We start from the raw sequence: 24,488 nt of genomic DNA, 5'->3' as shown, positions 1-24,488 counted from the left end.
GTTGTGGGGACTTAAGTCATGTAAACCACTTAGCAGTGCCTAGCATACAGTTAAACCAATGGAAACCAAACCCACTGCCCTCGAGTCAATTCTGACTCATAGCGACCCTAAAGGACAGAGCAGAACGGCCACAGAGGGTTTCCGAGGAGCACCTGGCGGATTTGAACTGCCGACCTTTTGGTTAGCAGCTGTAGCTCTTAACTACTACACCACTAGGAGGTCAGTAAATATTAGCTATAAAGGAAATGTTATCCTCATCATCTCCAATTTCACCATCAATGACTTTTTAGTTTATGGCTTACAGTTTTACTATTAACTACATAGTTCCTTGCCATCCCCTTTAGTGGAAACTATGTAGATATGTTTCCCAGCAACTGTTGTGGTTGTTGACACTAACACTGTTGTTAGTTGCTGTCCAGTCTGCTCCTGCTTATGGTGACCTTGTGTATAACAGAAGGAAATATTGCCCAGGCCTGGGCCATCTTCTGGATTATTGGTATGTTTGAGCCCATGTGGCTATTGATTGTGTCAATCAGTTTCATTGAGGGTTTCCCTCATTTTAATTGGCCCCCTCCTTTAGCAAACATGATGTCCTTTTCTGGCAATTGGTCTTTCCTGATGATGTATCCAAAGTAGGTGAATCAAAGTCTTGTCATCCTCGTAACTAAGGGACACTCTGGTTGTATTTAAGACCGACTTGTTTGTTCTTTTGACAGTCCGTGTTATAGTCAATATTTTTCACCAACACCAGAATTTGGACATATCAATTCTTCTGTCTTCCTTTTTCATTATCTAACTTTCAGACACATACGAGGTGATTGAAAAGAACATGGCTTGGGTAAGATGCACCTTAGTCATCAAAGTGACCTCTTTGTTTTGTAAATCTTTAAGGTCTTTTGCAGGAGATTTTCTCAAGGCAGTATGGCATTTGATTTCTTGCCCATTAACTAAAACCAAAAAAAACATCAGTTGCCAACGAATCGATTCTGACTCATGGCATAGGGTTTCCAAGGAGTGGCTGGGCCTTTATTGATTAGCAGCTGAGCTCTTAACTACTGCATCAGCAGGGCTCCATAGGCTATATACTCAACACATCTTTATTGACTTGAGTTTCCTAGTTCAGGATTTATCTAACCCTCTGACCTTAAAAATCCCTCCACCCTCTCAATTTCTATGGCCCTCATCTCCATTCTACCTCACCCACTTAACAAGAAGAGTTACATCTTGATGCTACGTAGCATGTAATACACCCCTAACTCTGAGATCTTGGACTCAGCCCCAAACTTCTGATTCCCCTTCTCCACTGCATATATTTTTAATTGTCGTAAGAGTAACATAACATAAAATTCACCGTTTTAACCATTTTAAAGTGTAGAAACACTCTTTACTGTAAATTCCATCATTGATTGCATCACACAGAATGCTTTGGACTGTTTTTGCCAAACTCTTGCTCAACCAACATTTGCAGTTCATCCATGATTGGACAAATAGAAATGCATTCCAATCAGCTAACCCTTTTCTTATTACATTTATTGCCATTAAATCTGATACATGATCTGTTAAGCTGTTTCTCACACTTGTATAAATTAAATGCATTAATCTGAAACTCCTTTCAGTTTAGGTACTAAGCACAGCACACTTTTTTGGTTTAATCTGAATTATTAACATTGTCTCCATGGTGTTCATAAATCTAGAGACAATCAACACAATGACAAATCAAGCCCTGCTTCACAGTATTTGCCAATTTCCATGGTGTAAATACTCCCACCATGGCCAATTTCCATCTACCCATGTGGCATCACTGGATATGAAGTTGAGAAGAAACGTGCACGTTAGCACACCATTAGAAGTAGCGGTAGAAATGGAAAGCAGTGGACAAATTTGATAGATATTTAGGAAGCAGAATCTGGGTGATTTGTTAGCTGCCAGGTTTTTTTTTAGGGGTGAAAGCAGAGGTCAGGAAACACTGGACGGATGGCAGTGCCATCTCTACCACAGGGAGACCAGGGGGAGGGGCAAACAGTGAAAAGCATGCGTTCAGTTCTGGATGTGTTCATTTGAGGTGCTTGAGAAATGTCGTAGTGGAGAAGCTAAGTAGGAATTTAGATACATGGGCTTAGAACTCAGAGGAGTAAGGACCAGAGTTGTAAGTTTGGGATATACCAACTGAAATGCTGCTAGTGGATTAAATCATGCAGGGGAAATGTGTGGGGTGAGAGGACAAGGATGAGACCTTAAAAACGGTGCTGTGTGGAGGTCGCCTCGAAGCAGATGAACAAGCCAAGGAGCCTGGGGAAACACAGGGGAGCGGAGAGCCGCTTCAGGCAAAAGTAGAGCTGTTTTCGGGAGAAGAATTTTGCTGAGAGGTCAGATAAAATGAGGGAGGAAAGAAAGTGTCCCTTGGAGTTAGTGATGTAGAGCATATTGGTGGCTACAGTGACTGGAGTGACAAGTGTGGAAACCAAGGAGTGAACGACAGTGGGAGACTAGAAAAGTGAGGGCAGGCAGCTCTTTCCACAACTTCAGTTACCGAGAGGGGAGAAGGAAGGTGGTAATTGAAGGGTATTTGGAGTAGCTTTCTGAGAATAGTAAATAGTAAAGACAGAGCGCGATTGATCTTAGATGGAGTCCTTAAATCCAAAAAAAGAAGAAAAAAAAGTACTGATGCAAGTAGGATTATAGATTTGGCGACGGAGAAGTTGAACAAGTCTGTCACTTGAATGAACGAAAAAGTGAATGAATGCATAAAGCAAGCAGCAGAGTAATCTACTGAGAAGGGCAGTGGAGTGGCAATTTGGTTCAGGAGTGAAGGCTTAAGGACAATGCAGTCAGTAACTTGGTGAGTAGACAGCTCAGCGGTGGATCTGGGTTCGTGCTTTGGCCAGGAGTCTGCGGACGGGAGCAGTGGGCGGAGATTCGCTCAAACAAAAGCAGGGCATTGGATCAAAGCGCTCAGGTTCAGTTCTGTTCCGAAAGGCAAAAAGTGGTGACACACACATTTTAAACAACTCCTCCCAGCAGCTGGAAGTTTAAAGTTTCGGTTGCTTTGATCCAGCTTCTATTCCCTCGGGGAAGCTGCAGTCCCTTAGAGGGGCGCCACCGAGAGCTGGAGAAGCGCGAGACAGGCCAGAAACAGGCTCCTGCGCTCCCGGCATAAGGCGGGCAGGGAGAAGGCACAGCGCGCGGGGCGCAGGCGGCGCACGGACGCGGCGCACGGAGGGCCCGCTTCCCGGGGTGAACCGGGGCGCGGCCCGCCACTCCCGGGGCAGGTGGGGCCGCCTGTCCCCCGCCCCGGCCCGTCCCCCGCTCCGCGGCCCCGCGCGGCCACCGCCGTCCCCAGAACTCCGCCGCCTCGTCTCCCGCCGAGCCTCGGTCCCGGCACCTCCTCCTCCCGCTAGCGCCCTGGTCTGACGTCACCGACGCAGCCACCAATGGCCTGAGCAGGACCGGGACCCGGCGGGGAAGTGACAGGCGCAGCAGCCAGTCCCGGGGCGGAGGGGGCGGGCCGAGGCGGCGGGTGTGAGGGCGCCCGCGCGCGGGGAGCGGCGGACGGCGGCGGGCGCGGCGGGGGGCGGTGCGCGGCGGCCCCTCCCCCTGGCCGGCCGGGCGGGCGCCGAGAGCGGCCGGAGTTTCCGCAGCCCGGAGCGAGATGCCGCCGCGGCTGCGGCTCCTTGCAGGTAACGCGCGGGGCCGCCTGGAGCCGGGCCGAGGCCCCTGCTGGGCTGTGCGCGCCGCGGGGCGAGCAGAGTTGGGCGCGGAGCGGGCGCGGGGTCCCTGCTGCCGCCGCGCCCCTTGCCCCGCGGTGCGGTCCGGGCCCGGGGGCGGCCGCGCAGCCGGCGGAGTCGGCTCCGGCCCCTCTGCGGGGCAGGCCCCGGGCTCGGCTCTGGGCTGCGGCCGGGGCAGGGGTCACCGGCGGACGCAGGCCCTGGGCGCCCTGTGCCCGGGTGTAAGCAGGACACGCGACAAAGGGAGCGGCGTGGAGGGTGCGCGCCCCGCCTGCTGGCGCTCCGGGCTCCGGCTCCTGCCCTCCGCCCCTTCCCGCTCCAGCTGGGCGGGCGCCCCCTCGGCCCGGGGCGCGCCGGGCGCCTGTGTCGCGTCCCCGGAGCGGCCACCTGGCCGCAGTGCCCCGTCCGCCCCGGTGCGCCCCCGCGCCGCCCCGCGCCTGGCCGCCAGCTGTCAGCGGCGCAGGCGTTTGCTGGGCACAGCCGGGCCCTTTGGCCGCTTGCCCTGGGTTAAAAGGCTACCACCCTGCAGCGCCGCGAGTGCCAGCCACTCTCACGCTCTGCTGCGAAGCGGCTGAAAGGGGCGTGCAGCCGGCCAGGGCGGCCCAGGGCTACGGAGCCGCGGGTTACCGGCGTGGATTTGGAGTTTGGGGGAGCAGCGCAGGTGGCACAACCGCCGCCTCACCTCCTGCGAACTCCGCGGGGCTTCTGGTTTTGTTGCTGTTGTGACTGCGGGCTCTGTGTATGTGTATGTTGTCTTTCTTTTTTTTTTTAAACCACACACAAAAGAAGGGAGGAGTTAGAGAAACGATCTAGCCAGAGCGCTGTGAGTCATCCACACTATGCTCCTTCCCCGGGCGAGCAGATGGACGCTGAGAATTCCTTGAGAAACAATTATAGTCATAACTGACCGGGTCCGCTCCCTGTCCCCTTTCCCTGCAGCGCCTACTACGCCTGGCGTGTCCCAGATGGAGGTGGCGTAAGGTGATGCCGGTGTTTTTAAATGGAAAATGGTTACAAGCGAGCACGCTGGAAACTTTCTAGGACAGTTGAATTGTGAGGTGGCTGTTAAATTGTGAATGTCGAGCCACATACAGACATTCTTCTATAGGCAGGCATAGCCTTCGTGTATTATTGAATTAAAAAGTGGGAAGGCAATCACGAAAGATATTTTCAGTAACATTTTGTTCCCCACTGCATGGGCTGAGGGCAGTGGACGTGACCAGCTCCCTGCTTTAAGGGCCCCAGAATATATGAGAAGCCAGACCAGGGTCTCCAGGCTACTGCCAGCCTGGTGGAAGCTAGAGCAGAAATGGTGGGGCGCTTTCATCTGATGGAAACCCAGAGGCTGTGTGTCATCCCAGCCTGGCAGAGGGTAGCTGGCTGTGTGGTTGGATTGTCACCAATGTGGTAGAAAGGTGGGCTAGAGCCTAACAGGCCTTTCCATGCATGCGGGAGAATATTCTCCAGGATGTCGTTGCTGGTGGTTTTCCCAGGGTGGATCATTTACTCTTGGTCTCACCATTCTAGCTTGCTGCAGTCTAGGCGGAGCGGCCAGCTGTCACTGTGTCCCCGCAGTCCACGGCTCAGTGACATTTATCTTGAGGGGTATCTCTTTGAGGTCTTTTTGACCCTTTCATTAGTAACTGACTAACTTGTTTGACACTCTGAAAATAGAGGTCTTATATTGAAAGTTTGAGAAATTCAGAATTAAAAGACTTCGTTCCAAATGCAACTGCTGTTTGGGACCAATTAATTCTGACCAAAATTGCAAAATAGACACAGAAATCAGGTAGGGATCAGAATACTGACTTTATTACTGGTAAAACTGGGTGGAACACTCTGCTTGGATAGAGGCAGCAGCAGGACTGTGTAAGTGGAACTTGCCCATGCAGCCAAGACCCAGGAGCCAGGGCCCCCAGGCAAGACATCACGTGGAGAAGAAAAATAGGGCAGTGCACCTGAAGACCCATCAAGAGGGGAATGGAAAGTGTGCTTTCTTATGGCCTATGTGTAAAGGTTCAGGAGACCAGTCCCCCTGTCTCCACCAGGGCTTCTGTTGCCGGAGTGCCACGCCTAGCTCTGATCACTGTGGAACGAGAGTCATTTACTGTTTAAGGAAAGGGAGTTGGGAATGGGGCCACTGTGTGGTTGTGCAGTTTACACCAGGCACAAAGACACCTGACCAGGGGAACTAGGAGCCCTGGGTCCACCAGAAGGAAAAGGTGCCATTGTCCAAATTGTTCCAGGTCACTTGATGGGGTAGCAGTGGCCCTGGTTGGTAAGCCAGGCTGGCAGTGGCCCCAGTTGGTAAGCCTGTCTGCAGGAACAAACAGTTAATAACATGGGTGTTCCCAAGACAGGAAGTCAGGGACTAGATACTGAGAACTAATTTCTCTAAAATAGTAACAATAATAATGGAGACTAATTGTTTCCATACATTATCTCATTTAATCCTTACCACGACTTCCTGAGGTAAATAGTGGCATCCTATTTTGCAGATGAGGTGGTTGATCTTAGAGAAAGAGGAAGTATGTCCAAGGTCATCCAGCTAGCAACTCCAGACTCATCTGTCTCCAGAGCTTGTGTTCTTAACTGTTCAACTAGACTCTGAGAACTTTGCATGAGTTTCTAATACATGCTAACTTGTTTCACAATTACTTACTAAAGGTATTCTCCGAGTTGTTACAGGACACACATTAACAGTAAATCCCTTAAATGATAGGGCCATCTGTGGATATTTTCAGGGGCAGTGAGGAAGGGGGGGACCTCGGAGACCAGGGGAGGAGGAACCCTCTGAGGTAGAAGAACCCAAAAAAACAAAACCAAATCTGTTACTGTTGTGTCGACTCCAGCTCATAGCGGCCCTGTAGGACAGAGTAGAACTGCCCCATAGGGTTTCCAAGGAGCGCCTGGTAGATTCGAACTGCCGACCTTCTGCTTAGCAGCTGAGCTCTTAACCACAACAGGGAAGGTGTAATAAGGAGAGGAGGGAACAGAACTGAGAAATAATGAATGTGGGGGGGCGGGGAACTATAAGAACCTGATATCCCTACAAGAAAAGGAAGGAGGTGGCAGTCATTCCTGTTGACTCAGGAAAAGTCCAGGCCAGTCCCACAAGGGCACCCCAGGTGTTCACATCCACAGTTGGCCTTGCAGGTATTTTGTCTATTGCTTAAGGACCAAAATGATTAACCTGCGTTACAACGATCTGGGATGAAAAGTGAAGCAGGATAACCAACTGAAGAGCACAAAGAATTTCATGAGTCAGTATTCCTCCTGTGATGCCGTCTGAACCTTAGGACCTTTTGTGAAATGATGGTCAAATATGTGGGGTAAAAGCTGATCAGCTGATCATCAAGACCAGTGACGTGGCCATTCAACAGCTAACAGCTCCATTGTGTGTTTTTAAATGGATGAAAGTTCTCTGCTTTCTTCCACATTAACTTTCCAAATCACAGAACACTTTTATCCCTCCCCTACATTAAGTTGTGGTATCTTCCTAACCAGTCCTTTTTTTTTTTTTTAAGTAGCAGGAATGATTTTTTTTAGCTGAGATGTAAACACAATGGTTGGTGCCTGTGTGGTGACCTGTATTGTGTTTGCAGCTGTAATTTGGATCTTTGAGCAATGTTTTACCCTTTCATTGGAACAGAAAAGAAAAGGCAGTAGATAGTAGCTGGACTATTCCCCCAGCCCTTGCTGAGATCGTGGGTTACATCAGGTAGAGAGGCTCCAGGGACTGGCGATGAAAGAGCTGCAGAGCCTTTCATGTCTGGACTGTAAATCTGAACCTCCTTCCAGCCCCCGGAAAGGGACAGTGTTACACAGAGTGGTGTCCCATGGACTGTTTGATCTGTCTCTGCGAGTTCACACAGATATAAGCGGATAGAGAAGATAGATGGCTGGGACTCATGATGGTCAATTTTGCTGACTTCTAATTGATTCCATAATCTGGGGCATTCTCTTGGAGATCAGGAAACAAGTATATCTAAACTCCCTTCCCAATCAAGGGAGCTGAGATTCTCTTCCATCTTAGCATGAAAGAAATGGGGGCCACATCCCTAGTAGGAAAGATAAGCATCCAGGTACCAGTAAACCAAATTCTAAAGAAGGTTTTCAAAAAAGAAAGCAGCTCTGTCTATACTTTCGAGCTCACTGAGAAAGAATTTGTAATTATAGCTAACCTTTCCCCTGAGCATTTACTAATGCCAGGCAGTGTTCTAAGGACTCTAGGTGGGTATCTCACCTAACCCTCATAACAACCGTATAAGATAGGTACTGTTATCATCCCCATTTTAGAGGTGATGAAACTGAGGCCCAGAGAGGTTAAGTAACGTGTCCAAAGTTACACAGGATTGAAACCTAAGCAGTCTGACCCACACAGCATCCTGGCAAATTCAAAGAAAGCACCATTGGTGGAATTGGGGGCAGATAAAATATGATTTGGGGGTAGTAAAACTGGGCAGATTCCAAGGGAGGAAGCTCTTAGGCAGCTCTCACTGGCCTCAGAGAGGGTACATAATATACCCAAGGTACTAATAAATGGCACGGCTGGGAGACAAAAATTTATGGCTTTAATATTCTGCCTATTTGAAAGAAAAGTTAAAAATAAGCGTATATCTTACTTTGGTGATTAGCGTCTGGGGTGTTAAAAGCTTGCGAATGGCCATTTAAGATACATCTTTTGGATTCATCCTGTCCAGAGCAAAGGAGAATGAAGAAAACCAAAGAGAGAAGGAAAAAATTAGTCCAGAGGATTAATGGACCGCATGAACCACAGCCTCCACCAGCCTGAGCCCAGAAGAGCTAGATGGTGCCTGACTACCGTCACCGACTGCTCTGTCTGATATCACAGTAGAGGATCCTGGTTAGAGCAGGAGAAACATGTGGAACAAAATTCAGATTCACAAAAATGGTAGACTCGTGGTTCGGACAGAGACTGGAGGAACCTATGGCCCCTGGACACCCTTCTAAGTCAGAACTGAAGCCACTCCCAAGGTCCACCTTCCAGCTAAAGATTAGATAGGCCTATAAAACCAAACACCCGTAAGGAACATGCTCCTTTGATCAATCGAGTATATGAGACCAAATGGGCAACACCTGCACCAAAGCAAAGATGAGAAGGCAGGAAGGGATAGGAAAACTGGATGAACGGAAATGGGGAGCCTGGGGTAGACAGGAGGAGGGTGTTCAGATATTGTGGGGATTGTAACCAATGTCACGAAACAATTTGTCTATACGTTTTTTAATGAAGAACTAATGTGTGCTGTAAATTTTCACCTAAAACATAATAAAATGTTTTCTTTTAAAGTGTATATTTTTAATTTGACCCTTTCACCAATATTGGACATCATATCCTCACCTAGAATAGCCTCGCTCGTCCTCACCCCATCCTTTAAGATATGTCCAGTCCTCTCCAGGACAAGATGTCTTACACTAATCAGCCTGCAGTGTTCTCCTTCTTCTGTCTATCCTATGAGTAAACCATCAACCTGGCAACTGATTGCTTGCCCTGTCTGTGGCATATATTAAACTCTACTCTTTTCTCTCTCTCTTCCTCTCTTTCATTTTTATGTAACTTGTATATGCCTCTGAATTCTACAAATAGATTATTAACTTTTTCAGAATAAAGTAAAAAAAAAAAAAAAAAAGACCCAAACCTTGTTGTTGTCTAGTCGATTCTGACTTGTAGCGACCCTCTAGGATGAAGTAGAACTGCCCCATAAGGTTTCCAAGGAGTGGCTGGTGGATTTGAACTGCCAGCCTTTTGGTTAGCAGCCAAGCTCTTGCTTTTGTATTATACTGCCCCCTCCCAATGTGTTAAGACCCAACGATGAGGTTTTTTTCTTTTTCCTTGATTGGATGAAGAAACATGGTAACTTGTAAAATTTTTGTAAACTGTTTCAAGTACTATAAAAAATAATTTGCCTCCTAAAGATGATAAGTATAGGACTTCATTAAATCAGTGTTTCCAAAGGATAGTCCAACATCAGAAACCCACAGGCTTCTGAGTCGGTAGGTTACCGTGGAGCTAGGAGTCTGAATGTGCCCCAGATGACCTGGTTACCCGTTAAAGCTTGAAAGGAGCCCTGGTGGCACAGTGGTTAAGAGCTCAGCTGTGTAACCAAAAGGTCGGCAGTTTGAAAACCACAGCTTAAAGTTAGTGATTCTCGCATCCTACAAAATCACGGCATAAATTCCCATCTGGCTCTTCAGTGCACCTAGGGTAAATATGTCCACTACAGAAGCATTCCTAACAACGTGTTGATGAATATTTATGTCATATTATTATTATTATTATTGCAGATTTCTAACCAGCATAATGCTGGAACAAGAGTGTGGCAGCCTGCAGCTTTCAAAATGGCGGACTTGGACACGGACTTGGACCACATCATCCCGTCTTCTGTTCTTCCTACCTTCTGGGCTAAGTTAGTAGTAGGGTTTGTTTCCCTTGTGTGTTTTGCACGTAGCTATGATGGAGATTTTGTATTTGACGACTCTGAAGCTATTGTTAACAATAAGGTTTGTATCTTAATTCTTTTTTGGTAAACTTTTGTAAGCCACTTACCTATTGTCCTTAGTTGCCATTGAATTTGTTCCAGCTCATGATGACCCTGTCTCTGCAGAGTACAACTGCACCATAGGGTTTCCAAGGCTGGGACTTTTCAGAAACAGATCGCTTCTGTCTTCCACGACACCTCTGGGTGGATTCGAACCACCAAGCTTTCAGTTAGTAGTTGAGTGCTTAACCGGTTGCTCAACCATGTAGCCATTAACTACTTTCATACATCTCAATAATAACCTAACTTTGTTTGGATTATTTTCTGTTGAACATAAGTTAACCATTTGTCTGGACCCCAATTGTATCCTAAATCTGCCATGTCTTTTAGATGTCGTTTCCTTGATTTAGTGCCCCTTGCTGGCTTCAGGGTCTCCAACCCCTGCCCAACCTCAGGCTTAACCTCACTGCCTGCAGTATACAAGGCCCCAGTCCACGCACATGTCAGAGGAGCCATTTTTCTAAGACGGGAAGGCAAGGGCAAAAAGCATTGCAGACTCAGTAATTCAGGTCTTGTGAAAATTCTCTAGAACTCCAAGTCAGAACTGTTAAAAAAAGAAAAAAAGACCCTGCATTTGCTGCAGTGATGGGTGAGCTCTCCCCCCGCAAAAAGGTGCATTCCCAGCAGCGGGCAACGAGCTGGCATCTTTGTCCTTCACCAGTAGCATCAGGACAGCCTGCTGACAGCTGCTGTGGAAAGACGGGTGTGCTTTACACAGATGCCGCCCATTCCTGCTCAGTTCATGGTTGCAAACTCACACTCGCTGAATTTGCAAAATCCAAATCAATTTTGCTCACCAGTGGGTGCTGTACTGGTGCAGGGGAAGCAGTATGCCTTTTCACTTGCTAACTAGAATTAAGAAAGGAGAAATAGGTTTGTGCAAAGGGCAGAAAAAGATTCAAGAGCGCTACAAGACAGTCAGAACCAGAACCTGGATGGCAGGGAGGGGCCAGAGGAGAAAGCATGTGGTTGGAGCCTGGTTAGAGTCTTGGTGAAAGCCCACAAATCTAGGTACTTAGCAGATATTTTGATGTGTGTGCCTTAACGCGTGAAGAGGACTTTAAGGAATATACACATGTATCTTTGAGCAGATAAAATTGTAGCAACACTTTGTAACACTGTTGCTGAATGCTCAGAAAAAATTGGACATTGTGGATTTTACCCAATGAGGAAAAAGTCATTTTTATATTGCATGTATTGAGAACGACTGTCCAAGTGACAATAGTGTATCCATGGGAAAAAAAATGACTGTTCTGCAGAAATTTAATTTGTAACGTAATATTGTAATTGATCTCCATTTTGAAGACAGAAACTACCGACAGCATCATCGATGTCATTTTTAATTCAAATGCAAATTCTTCGCTCGTAATTTCCCTCAGCTTCACCCAGCAGTTACTACAGATGCTTCTGTTTTAGTTCTTTTATTTAACCATGTCTGAAAAGAAAAAGAAATAACCAGGTAGCTCTAAGCAATGACATCAAATTGGTGGCTTAATATCCACAGAATTGCTTTTTTAACAAGAATAAGACTATATATGTATTTTTAAATCCCATTAGTCATTTTGGTAAACATTTCTTTTATAAAGTGGAAGGTATATAAAGTGCTAACTCAGAATTTATGTCAAAAAACTTTGGTCTGCAGGGCAGAGAAAGAATGTGAGCTGTGTTATGTATGGTGTGCCCCGGTATGTGGGTGTAGCTCTGTTACTGTGTGAGTTGCGGCAGATGAAGCCATTTCGTGATCTGCCGAGCATTGTCTTGGCAGTGTTTTCTGGAGTACCACACTGTGCCCCGTTTGTTAACTTGCGCGCCCTCCCTTTTTTCTTTCCTGTTTAGTGAAAGGCACTCCTCTGTTCGTTGGCACCGAGCCTACAGTAATGTGAAGCAGGCTGTTACTGGGTTTTATTGGTGTTAGAGACTGTCTCCCAGATGCTTCCTTGTAGTGTTGTGTTGCCTTTTACTCACTGAGATGATGGGTTTCTTTGAGACAGTTGAGTTAGCAGGAATTTCAGATACAAGCCATCGTTTCCATAAATTATTATGAGGAAGAATTGACCTTTCTTCAAGTAGCTCGCCCTGCTGTGTGTAGGCTGCACCTAATCAAATATTTAGTTTGTTTTTGGTGTTCATTTTCTGTTCTGATGGAGGAGAAAGATGCTCTGCCCAGCCGCTTTACCACGGAACAGGTACTTTTGTGACAATGCAGAAGAACTAACAATTTTGTGACTAAGCAAACTAATTTGGGTGGATGGATTACAAAACCTTCATAAAATATCTAACCGACTCTGCAGGGGTTCATTGTGCTCAAGGCCTCAAGGACCAGTACTCGATGGAAGTGAAATTCACCCCCCTACCTGGGTATGGGAGCCCTGGTGGCACAGTGGTTAAGAACTCCAGCTGCTATCCAAAAGGTCGGCAGTTCAAACCCACCAGCCACTGATCGGAAGCCGTATGGGTCCTATAGGGTCATTATGAGTTGGAATTGACTTGAAAGCAGTGAGTTTTTGTTACGTGGGTATGAGGTGACCTACTTTGCAGGATCACGTATTCTCAAGGCCTTCCCTTTGGCTCGGCAAGCTCTCAAGTAGCAGATACTTCCTGGACTCCGCTGTGTGTTGTGGACGTTTGTTGCTCTTTTGGGCCACCCATCATTTGACACACACACACTTTTGTCTGGGGCATTCCTCTCCTGATTCTCATAAGCTGGAAAGGCCATCCAACTAGGATGCAGGCACAGAAACAGGCCCTCCCGTCAGGCTCCCCTGCCTCTTTGTTGGAGTCAGGAGCTAGTCATGCAAAGAGCTGGTGGCCTGAGGTGGCTGAGTAGTTTGATCAGTATGTCTGGTGGTGTGATTTGTAGTTGTCTTCCTGGCTTCATAGCCCTCAACCTGGTTTTCCGCCTTCCCTGCGAGTCTGTGAGCCTTCCATTGTTCCCTAAGACATTCGTTTTTTGCTTAAAATCCATCAGAGCTCATTTTAGCTATTGCAACAAACAATCTTAACTGAGGCACTCTGCAGTGCTTAGCGTATCGTAATTTCTAGTCCCTAAAATATTCCTGTTCAAGGGTGTTTTAAAGAGAAGGTTGATGTTCAGTTTTGCTACTTATCTGCAGTGCCTTGTTTGCCTTTGTCCACCTTGTCATACACATGACCCAATTAGATTAATATTATAGAAGGAAAAAGATGCATTTTTAAGCATCGGAGGTACAGTATCAAATTAAATTACCTCTTTAGTAAAAGGAGTCCTAGTGGCACAGTGGTTGAGAGCTACGGCAAAATGTCGGCAGTTCGAATCCACCAGCCTCTCCTTGGAAACCCTATAGGGCGTTCTACTCTGTCCTGTAGGGTCGCTATGAGTTGAATCGACTCAAAGACAACAGGTTTGGTTTTGGTTTTTTCATTAGTAAAAGAGATACAATTTTTTATATTTAGCAGTTTTACCTTTGAAAGTAATGTGGAAGGTTTTTTTTTCCCCCTCAATTTTACAGTCAAGAAATTTTTTTTGAAGTTTTTAAAATGTTCAATTTATGTTTTAAACTGCAATGTTTTTGTTAGGTGTACCTTATCAGCTATGAAACAGTGTAACAGTGATCTTATTAGCTATATGGTACAGTCATTCACTCAGGATGTAGTAAGCATCTTCTGTGTACTCCCAGCAAAAAACCAGGTACGGTCTAGACCTCATGGAGTCTAGTAGGGTGGGCAGACAGTGCTAGTGTGCCAAGCACTGTGAAGATGAGAGATGGCCTTTGACCCATCAGGAAAGTCAGGATGGACTCCATGAGGAAGGGACTCCATGGCTGAGATGCCGAGAGGAGTCAAGCAGTGAAATGTCAGGGGGTGACCATCTGGGTGGAGATCTGCGCAGGCAAAGCCTTAGGGTGGGATGTAGCACAGACCACATGGGGGACTGGAGGAAGGCCGGTGCAGCCGAGCAGAGTCAGGGAGATGAGCTAGGTAGAAGCTGAGCCAGGCCTGGCTGAAGAGTCCGTGCCAGGACCCTGGCTTTGTCCTAAGGATGTGTGAAGTTGGAGTGGTGTGGCCTGATTGGCATTTTGGAAAGGGCAATGTGGAGAACATATCAGAGGGCGCAGGTGGACCAGTTAGGAGGAGCGTGACTGTCTCCTAGGTGGGAGTTTCTGTGTGGTGCAAACCAAATGCACTTGGCTGCTAGCCCACCCAGAAGTGCCTTGGAAGAAAAAAAAAAAAAAAGACCTGGTAATTTTCTAAAAAATCAGCCATTGAAAACACTATGGAGCGTAGTTCTGCCCTGACACACATGGGGTCTCCAGAATTGGAATCAACTCGAAGGCAACTGGTACCTCATCCTAGATGAAAGATAAGGAGCCCTGGGGAGGTGTTAACAAAAAGTCAGCAGTTCCCTCCCCCCAGACCCTGGTACCCTCGAATCTACTTCCTGTCTCTATTGACTTGCCCATTCTAGATATTTCAGATAAGTAAATTGTATATTATTTGGCCTTTTATATCTGACTTATTTCACTCAGAATAATGATTTCAGGAGACCTGATGGCATGGTGGTTAAGAGCTATGGCTGCTAACCAAAAGGTTGGCAGTTGGAATCTGCCAGCCGCTCCTTGAAAACCTTGTGGAGCAGTTCTGCTCTGTCCTACAGGGTTGCTATGAGTTGGAATCAGCTCGATGGCACACAACAACAACAGGTAAGAGATGATGGTGGCTTGGCCCAGAGGTTTGGTGGTAGAGATGGAGAATAGTGGGCAGATTTGTGAAATATTAGGAACTTAAAAAGAAGAGGACTTGGTGATGACTGAGATACGGGGATGAAGACTGACTCTGAGGTTGCTGGTAGGCGTGTATAGATGGGCTGAGATAGCAAACTCCAGAAGGAGTGGGGTGGAGGTCACGAGTTATGTACCAATCTCTCTTTGTTGTTATCGAGATGATTTTTTTGTGCTCATATTTAACATTGTGGAGTGACCCATCAGAGTAGGTTTGACGAATGGAACTGTTTAGAAGAGGAGAAACAAAAGTGCTCACATTGCTAAGGCTGTTGCGATGAAAAGCAGAGATCTTAGTAGATACAGGGTTGTTGGGTAATTTTACACAATCTCTAGTTTATTCAACTTTTTGTTATCATGTCTTTCTTTAAGCATCACCGTATACGTTAATATACCTATTACGTATGCTAAACCCCCCCAAAACAATTCACTGCTGGTGAGTCTATTCCAACTCATGGCAACCCTGTAAAACAGAGTGGACGGCCCCATTGAGTTTCCAAGGCTCACTGGAGCAGACCGCCACATCTTCCTCCTGTGGAATGGCTGAGGGGCTCACGTGTACGCTAGATGTCTGCTGTTCACATCCTGCCCGTTAGGGAATCTCACCAAGAAGTTAACAAGTAATGTGCCTGGGATTAGAATCTAGAACTTTTAAATTTTTTGCTCAATTCTACTCAGCCTTTTTTGTAATATTGTTTTAATTTAGGTTCGCTAACTGATTACCTTGGGTTCTTATCAGTTGTGATTCTTGTTTGCAAGTGAAAGAAAATGCAACTCCAACTGACTTAAACTAGCACCTACTGTGTGCACAGAGCACCAGCAAGGCACTCAGGCTACTGTAGGGAACAAGACAGGAAAAGACCTCTCTCTCAGGAACTTACATTCTAGAGGAAAGGGACAGATGATAAATGACCAAGATCTTTACAGAAAATGATAAGTACTGTTTAGACAACATAGCAGGTGATGTGATAGGCGTTGGATGTGGGCAGAAAAATCTCTCTGATTGACTTCAGGTGTGGCTGGATTCAGGGCTCAGACAAAGGCAGGGACCCAACTTCTCTCGGTCCCCTGGCTCTGCCTTCCACTCTGTTGGCTTCCTTCTCAGGCCCCAGTGGAACCCTCTGCAGGTCCAGGCTTACATCCTCACAGCACTAAATTCAGCAGAAGTGAGCAACTGCTTCCTGCTTAGTTCAGGCAGACCTTCTGGACTTGATCTTCATTGGCCCTGTTTGACCTGACTTGGCCCATGCCTGTCCCTGGACCAGCCACCAAGGAAACACACAAAAAACAAAAAACCAAAGCTGTTGCCGTCAAGTCAAATCTGACTCATAGCACCCCTATAGGACACAGTAGAGTTATCCCCTAGTGTTTCCGAGGGGCAGCTGGTGGATTCAAACTGCTGACCTTTTAGTTAGAAGCCAAGCCCTTAAGCACTGCACCACCAGGGCTCTGGAGACGAGAGGGCCCTAATTGGATTGACCTTGATCACATGCTCCAGTCCTGCATCAGGTGTGGACTTGGCTTCACCAGAGCTTCATGGGTTGATAATGGAAGAGAATGAGCTCTAGACAAAATCCCAGGTGTACTATGGTCACGAGATGGAAGGATAGATGCCTGCTGTGAAAAATGTGTGTCCAGTATGAACAGCACAATTATAATTACAATTATAAGGACCTCTGTACCTTCAGGGTATTATACGTTCCTCCTTAAGATACAGTTATTCTTTTCATTTGTAGGTGTATTAGTTAAATGCTTTGGGGAATATAATAGCAAAGTAAAAGTGGCTTAAACAGTGAAGACATATGGTGAAATATAGGAAGTCCAGAGGTAGAATGTTCCTGGATCAGATCCTGAGCTCAGCCCTGTCATCAGAGGTCTGGGCTGTTTGCATATTCTCACTGAGGCGTACCCATCATCATACTGGGGAGGCCTAGACGTGTGTCATCGTGTTGCTGGTGCCTTTACGTCTGTAATTAAATAAGGTGCTTGCCTCTCACTAGTCAAGAACGAACAGGTAAGGCACGGAGAATTTTCCACAGGAGCAAAGCTTTATTAAAAGAGGCTTGCAAGTGGAGGTGAGGAGGGCCTAGGCAACGCTTACAGCCATCTCCCAGAACAAGGGACTGGCGTGGGTTTTTTAAAATTCTTGGGCCGGGGGGTGGGCGGGGAGATTCATGTTTATTCGGAAGCATAGGCGGGGTTTTCCGGGAAGTGGCCCGTTTTGGGCAGGGATAGGTTAACTAAGGTGTGCGTGCAGCAGGTTTTTAAGATGGCTGCTGTCCTGGAAGCTTCTGGGATCCATAGCATGACTTATTATGGGGTGTCTCACCTGTGCAGTCACCTGTTCCTCGAGTTCAATTCCCCAGCTGCGGCCACAGCCCATCACTGCACCAGGTGTACGTTCTGCGCGTGTCCCTGGGGCTGGTTTCATCCGGCTGCTTCTGAAAGACAACTTTAAGAAAGTTCCTGGGCTGTTTTCTGATACCCTGCCCCATTGTTCTGGGGAATGACTTTGTTTCTGCACCCTGACCCATTTCCTGTTACTTTGTTGCTTTGATTTGTTTGTGTGCATTGCAGGTTTGGGGTCCCCTCTGTTTCCTGTCTTAATCATAGTCATGGATTGACTGCAAAGTTCTAGACATCACATGTAGACATGACAATCCACAGTTGAAGGAAAGGGATGTTTTGTGCATAATTATTATGGAGGAAAGTATTTTCCAGAATTCCCTGAGCAGACTTCTCCTCAGGGCCCAGTAGGCAGTATAAGTTCACCTGTAGAGCTGTAAGAGATGTTGGTAACAAAATCCTAACATTTCTGGTATCTACTGGGGGGCAGACCGTATGGCAGAAGTTGGGGAAAAGATCTGGCAGTAGTTGTGGAGCAGCCAACAACATCTACCACAGCTCACATTCATAGACGTTCATTGGTATTGTCCCAGATTAGATTAATTTGTCTTTTCAGGATTCTTGGCCTATAACTTGTAGTTCAGTAACTTTTCTGGCAAAATTACTCTGATTTCCCGATTATGTAATTTATCGTCTTGGTTCTAGCTTTGGGAGAGAAGAGGAACATTCCAAGAAATTCTTCCTCCAGCCCAGATTCACGAAAATTGTTCGAACCCAAATTGCAAGAAATATTGATAGATAGTTAAAAACTAGCATCGCTAGGACAAAGACAATTTCACACGTTTACTTTTGTAGACGTACCCTTGGTTCTCCAGCTCTGTGAGGACTTGCATGAACAGAAATGTTTGTAGTGTTAATGTTGAGGAGCCAGAAGGACACAAAACACATAAACGCGAACATGAGGTTAAGTATGCATTTTAACAAAACATGAACGGACCACTGTTTGGAGTGGAAGAATAGCTAGCAACAGATTGTACTCAACAAACTCTCAGAGTACGCGAAGGCTGGGCTTGTTTCTACAGGAGCCCTCGAGTGTTACTTCCTGTTAGGATGGATCCAGGGCGACATAGGAAGGAAGGAGTGGAGCCCTGCTCATCTCACTTGAGGGTGGCCTGGCTTGGTTTCCTTCCTTCTTTCCCCCCATAGCTTCCGTGTCTGGAGGGTCCATATTAGGTCCATGAAGGGGCATTGTTGTTGGGTGCTGTCGAGTCAATTCTGACCCATAGTGACCCTATAGGACAGAGGAGAACTGCCCCATGGGGTTTCTTAGGCACCTTGAAGGGGCATTAGGACTTGGGTATTTCTTATCCTACGAATAAAGAATGTTGCTAAGAATTCATGGTCTTGGCTGTCCCCTCCCCTCGTTTTCCTTTGTCCAGAATGTCTTCTGCTGTGTTCCCGCAGGACCTCCAAGCAGAAACGCCTCTTGGTGACCTGTGGCATCATGACTTCTGGGGCAGTAAACTGAGCAGCAACACCAGCCACAAGTCCTACCGACCTCTCACTGTCCTGACTTTCAGGTGAGGGATGGCAGCGTGAGCTGTACGGGAGGGTCACCCCAAGACTAGCCAAGAAACCAGCTGCCGTCGCGTCAGTTCTGACTCATGGTGACCCATGTGTGTCAGAGCAGAGCTGTGCTCCATAGGGTTTTCAGTGATGGAATTTTCACAAGTAGATGGCCAGGCCTTTCTTTTGAGGTGATTGAGTGCATTTGAACCTCTAACCTTTTGGTCACCACCCAGGGACTCTGCCCCAAGACTACTTGTGTATTAAAAGGTCCCTACTACTGTTGGTGATTCACATCAATGATTCCTATGAAATTATAGCCTGCCCATATATAGGTCTCTTAGAAGTACATGCTAACTCCAATTATTAGGAATTAGGTCACTGCAATATTGAGAGAAAAGGAGCCCTGGTGGCACAGTGGTTAGGCACTCAGCTGCTAACTGAAAGGTTGGTGATTTAAATCCATGAACCACTCCACTGGACAAAGATGTGGCAGTCTGCTTCCATAAAGATTACAGCCTTGGAAACCCTATGTCGCTGTTCTACTCCGTACTATACTGTTGCTATGAGTCAGAATTGATTCCACTGCGATGGGGTTAAAGTTGAGAGACTGTGCTTGAGGAAAATTAACTTGAAAATGTAGGATGTAAATCTTCCTACTGTTACCAAGCCAATATGCAAAACTAAAAGGAAACCAAAAACAACCCTCTCCCGTTAATCAGGGACCTATGTGCATTCAATAAATTTATTCATCTCAAGAAAGTTCCTATTCATAGCTATTTCTTGAGTGCATTTAGATATCCACGTAGAGATCTCTCAGAGAAACATGCAAGTGATGAACTGGAACCATTAGCCACTGAAAAGCATTCAGAAATAAGAATCCCTGACAATGAGAAGGTATTTCACGGGGCTTTACGCTGGTTGGAAACCCTGGTGGATCAGTGGTTAAGAGCTCAGCTGCTAACCAAAAGGTCGGCAGTTCAAATCCACCAGGCGCTACTTGGAAATCCTATGGGGCAGTTCTACACTGTCCTATAGGTCACTGTGAGTGGGAATCGTCTCAATTACAACAGGTTTGGATTTTTTGTTTGTTTTAGGCTGGTTGACATACTGTAAAGGAGCACTTTTTATTTATTTATTTGGATAAGCAAGTTACACAACTATCTTAACTCTTGCTCTTCGCGGATAGCCATGAGTAATGTGGGGTATATCTTCTTGGAATACCATCTTTCCTTTTTTTTGTTCTTGTTTTTTGGCACTTAATGTCTAGCTTTCCTTTCACTTTCCCTCTCCAAGTATTGTCTGTCTGTTATGGATTGATTTGTGTCCCCCCAAAACATGTGTCACCTTGGCTAGACTATGATTCCCAGTATTGTGTGATTGTCCACCATTTTGTCATCTGATGGATTTTCCTATGTGTGGTAAATCCTGTCTCTGTGATGTTAATGAGGCAGGATTACAGGCAGTTATGTTAATGAGACAGGACTCAATCTACAAGATTAGGTTGTATCTTGAGTCAATCTCTTTTGAGATATAAAAGAGAGAAGTGAGCAGAGAGACAAGGAGACTTCATGCCACCAAGAAAGCAGTGCCAGAAGCAGAGCGTATCTTTTGGACCCAGGGTTCCTGTGAGGAGAAGCTCCCAGACCAAGGGAAGATTGATGACAAGGGTCTTCCCCCAGAGCCAACAGAGAAAGAAAGCCTTCCTGGAGCTAGTGCCCTGAATGTGGACTTTTAGCTTCTTAGGCTGTGAGAGGATAAATTTCTTTGCTAAAGCCATCCACTTGTGGTATTTCTGTTATAGCAACACTGGATAACTAAGACACTGTCCCGCTCCCCTTTGAGATACCCTTTTCTTCCACTTTTCACTGTGCAGTTAATTATGTTCATACCTTTTCTTCAACCCTCTTAGCTTGACAGGCGTTATTTATCTTGATGCTATTTTTATCAACCTCGCACCAAGTCTTTTGCCTCTTTTAACATTTTTCACTCCAGACCTTTCCCTGCAGATCGTTGCAGTTTTATCATGGGTGTTCCTATGCATCTAACGTGGACTTTCTTTGTTTACTACAGAATTAACTACTATTTGTCAGGAGGCTTCCACCCAGTGGGTTTTCACGTGGTCAACATCCTTCTGCATGGTGGCGTTTCTGTCCTCATGGTGGATGTCTTCTCCGTGTTGTTCGGTGGCCTGCAATACACCAGTAAAGGACGGAGGTTAAACCTGGCCCCCCGAGCATCCCTGCTAGCTGCGCTACTGTTTGCCGTACATCCTGTGCACACCGAGTGTGTGAGTATCTATAGTCACATAAGAAATGAGAACTTGTCCATGCATCACCTTGCTTTCGTAAAGCAAGCTTCCTTTAAGTACACGTCTTGACCAAGAGCTGTATAAAGTTACTCTGCTATGCCCTGGAATTATTGAAACATTTGTAGGTTGACAGTGTCTCTTATGAAAAAATGCAGTATGCCATATACGTGAAGACTTTATAATGACAGTGTGACATCAGCTCTGTTGAGAGCAATGGTGGTTCAATGGCAGAATCCTCACCTCCCATGCGGGAGACCCAGGTTCAGTTTCCAACCAGTGCGCCTCATCCAGAGCTACCACCTACCTCACACTGGAGGTTTGCATGCTGCTATGATGCTGAACAGGTTTCAGCGGAGCTTGCAGACTCAGACAGACTAGAAGGAAAGGCCTGGTGATCTGCTCCTGAAAATCGGCTAGTGAAAACCCTGTGGATCACAACAGTTCTATCTACAACTGATAGTGAGGGTGGTGCAGGATGGGGCAGCTTTTTGTTCCATTGTGCATGGGGTTGCCCGAATCGGCTGCCTTGATGGTTGATAACAACAGCTTCGCCTCTGTTGGGACTTTCTGTTTAGCTTATATAACTACATCGACTATGAAGGATGAATGTTGAACGTTACCTGGCTTAGGGATCTAATGGCCAGAGGCTAAGAGCCTTTCTGCAGTGAAGGGTCTGATGCAGTTGTCCTACGGTAGCTGAGAGCTTTATGATGTACAAAACACTTGTTCCTACTTACTTGATTGTCACCAGAACTCTCTGAGATCAGATAGTAAGTATAACCACCTCCATTTTACAGATGCAGAAGTGGCTGGGGGTGGGGCGGTAAATAAGGGTCTTATCTAAGGTCAGTGACATAGTAGGGAATATAGGGATGAGAACTTAAATTCTCCCCCTCCCAGGGGCGGCTGGCATACTCTCAGGTGAACTGGAGAGAGGATCCTTGTGTCCTGCTGAGGGAATCTCTCTGCCTTCCCCTTCTTCTTTGTCCTCTTGGCCTGTACTTCAGGCCCCACCCATGTGAACGAGGAGTGTAGAGATTATTATTCTCTTCCTCTTGGTAGACTTGGCCCAGGGGATCGGGCAGCTCCTGACAGGTGCCTAATCTGCTGTGCTGTCGGCTGCGTCTGTATTCCATCGAGCTGGTGCTGAGTATATCTTTGGTACAAACTGTGCTGGGATTTAACTAGACATTTGTAGGCCTTCCAGCACCCACCCCCCGCCGCCCCGCACCTGATAACCCTTTGAAAATGTAAGTCACAATGCTGAGGTAAAAGATTTGATTTTAGTCATTATTTCCGTGAGTTGTATTTTATTATTTCTCTTACACTAGACTTCTGCATTTAATATGTATTGAAATACCTACATTTAACCAGTTACAATATCGAGCATCTTTTGGTACAAACTGTGCTGGGATTTAACTAGACATTTGTAGGCCTTCCAGCACCCACCCCCCGCCCCCCCGCACCTGATAACCCTTTGAAAATGTAAGTCACAATGCTGAGGTAAAAGATTTGATTTTAGTCATTATTTCCGTGAGTTGTATTTTATTATTTCTCTTACACTAGACTTCTGCATTTAATATGTATTGAAATACCTACATTTAACCAGTTATAATATCGAGCATCTTGAAGTGAGTTTTCAAAGCATTGAGCAGAATTCCTGTTTTTCGCATCTGATCTTATTAAACTCTGTTCTTCGGGATCAGGAATATTGTGGAGTTGTTATCACCACGTGCTCCTAATGCCTTAATTCTTTAAAACTATTTTTTTCTTATAACTTTTTACTCAGCAAATTCAGAGGATTTAAGAGGTTGACGGCTGGAAACTGCTTTTAAAAAGTTAGCTATAAGCTCTCTGTTTCTATATGACTGTGAGTAAATTAGAATGTGTTTCAGCGTGAGTTCTCTTATGGTCTAGATGTTCGTTGTTGTTGTTATCAGGTCCTGGCGAGTCAGTTCTGACTCATACCGACCCTATGTACAACAGAACAAAACATTGCCCAGTCATACGCCATTCTCACAGTCGTTGTTGCAGCCAATGTGTCAGTCCATCTCATTGAGGGTCTTCCTCTTTTCCAATGACCCTCTGCTCCACCAAGCATGATGTCCTTCTCCAGGGACTGGAGTATATGAGATAAAGTCTTGCCATCTTTGCTTCTAATGAGCGTTCTGGCTGTACTTCCAAGACAGATTTGTTTGTTCTTCTGGCAGTCCATGGTATATTCAGTATTCTTTGCCACACCATGAGATGTTTGGTGGAACCCAAAATAGTCTAAGCGTTGATCATAAATGTGAGAATTCCTGGGAAAAGTACTGGTTCACTATTTTGATCCTTGTCTAATTTAGTGTGGCCTTAAAGACAAAATGAAAAGTTTTCTAAAATTCTGATTTTAAGTATTGAGAAGTTGGTTTATAGACGTTTCAAATGCCAGCAAGTATAACTGCATGTGCTTACATACATACACACACACCAGATGAATGTAATCTGGGAATATGTTAAATCCAAAGTTCTATGTTCCATATATTTAAAAGGAAGCCAAGGGAATCTAGTTACAAGACAGAAGGAAATATTTGAAAATCTCTTCTTCTTACCCACCTACCCCCATCCGTGAAAGCTAGTCAAACCCAAATTGCAAGAAATATTTTAGGAAATTAAAAATTAACATTCCTAGGGCAAAGGTGTTGGAGCCCTGGTTGCACAGTGGTTAAGAGATATGGCTGCTAACCAAAAGGCCGGCTGTTCAAATCCACCAGGTGCTCCTTGGAAACCCTATGGGACAGTTCTACTCTGTCCTATAGGGTTCCTATGTGTCGGAATCAACTCGACAGCAACTGGTTAAGGCAAAAACGGAGCCCTCGTGGCGATACATTTAAGAGCTTGGCTGCTAACTGAAATGTTAGCAGTTCAAATCCACCAGCAGCTTCTTGGAAACCCTAGGGGGCAGTTCTCTGTTCTATAGGGTTGCTATGAGTTGGGTTTAGTTTTAGGCACAGATATTTGTATGTTTACCTCTCATTGTTCTGGCAAATAGTATTCAGTTTCCTCTAATCTGCAACCCCTTGTTATCTCCCATTCTGCATTTAACCCAGCTTTAAAAACCAGTACAACCCAAGGAAACAGCAGGCTGGAACGCTCAGAGGTTTCCTGGCTCTTCCAGTTAGGCAGCCTTGTGTTCTGGGATGTCAGCTGGGCCAGCGACTTGAGTAACAGCCCTCCTGTAGCA

At 46.0% G+C, this 24,488-nt stretch overlaps 1 protein-coding gene across 1 annotated transcript in view; it reads left to right on the top strand.

Annotated features, from left to right (window-relative positions):
* The first annotated feature begins 3,583 nt into the window (after positions 1–3,583).
* The window catches only part of TMTC4 (transmembrane O-mannosyltransferase targeting cadherins 4), a 78,114-nt gene continuing 57,209 nt past the window's right edge, over positions 3,584–24,488 (top strand). Inside the window, exons 1-4 of the mRNA XM_049867233.1 lie at positions 3,584–3,677; positions 10,032–10,247; positions 18,853–18,968; positions 21,028–21,244. Coding sequence (XP_049723190.1) covers positions 10,086–10,247; positions 18,853–18,968; positions 21,028–21,244 — 495 coding nt within the window. The 5' untranslated portion in view covers positions 3,584–3,677; positions 10,032–10,085. The remainder of the gene's footprint in view (positions 3,678–10,031; positions 10,248–18,852; positions 18,969–21,027; positions 21,245–24,488) is intronic.

Source organism: Elephas maximus, chromosome 23, assembly GCF_024166365.1.
Source record: "Elephas maximus indicus isolate mEleMax1 chromosome 23, mEleMax1 primary haplotype, whole genome shotgun sequence".
NCBI lineage: Eukaryota > Metazoa > Chordata > Mammalia > Proboscidea > Elephantidae > Elephas > Elephas maximus.
This window is presented reverse-complemented; position numbering and strand designations above follow the sequence as displayed.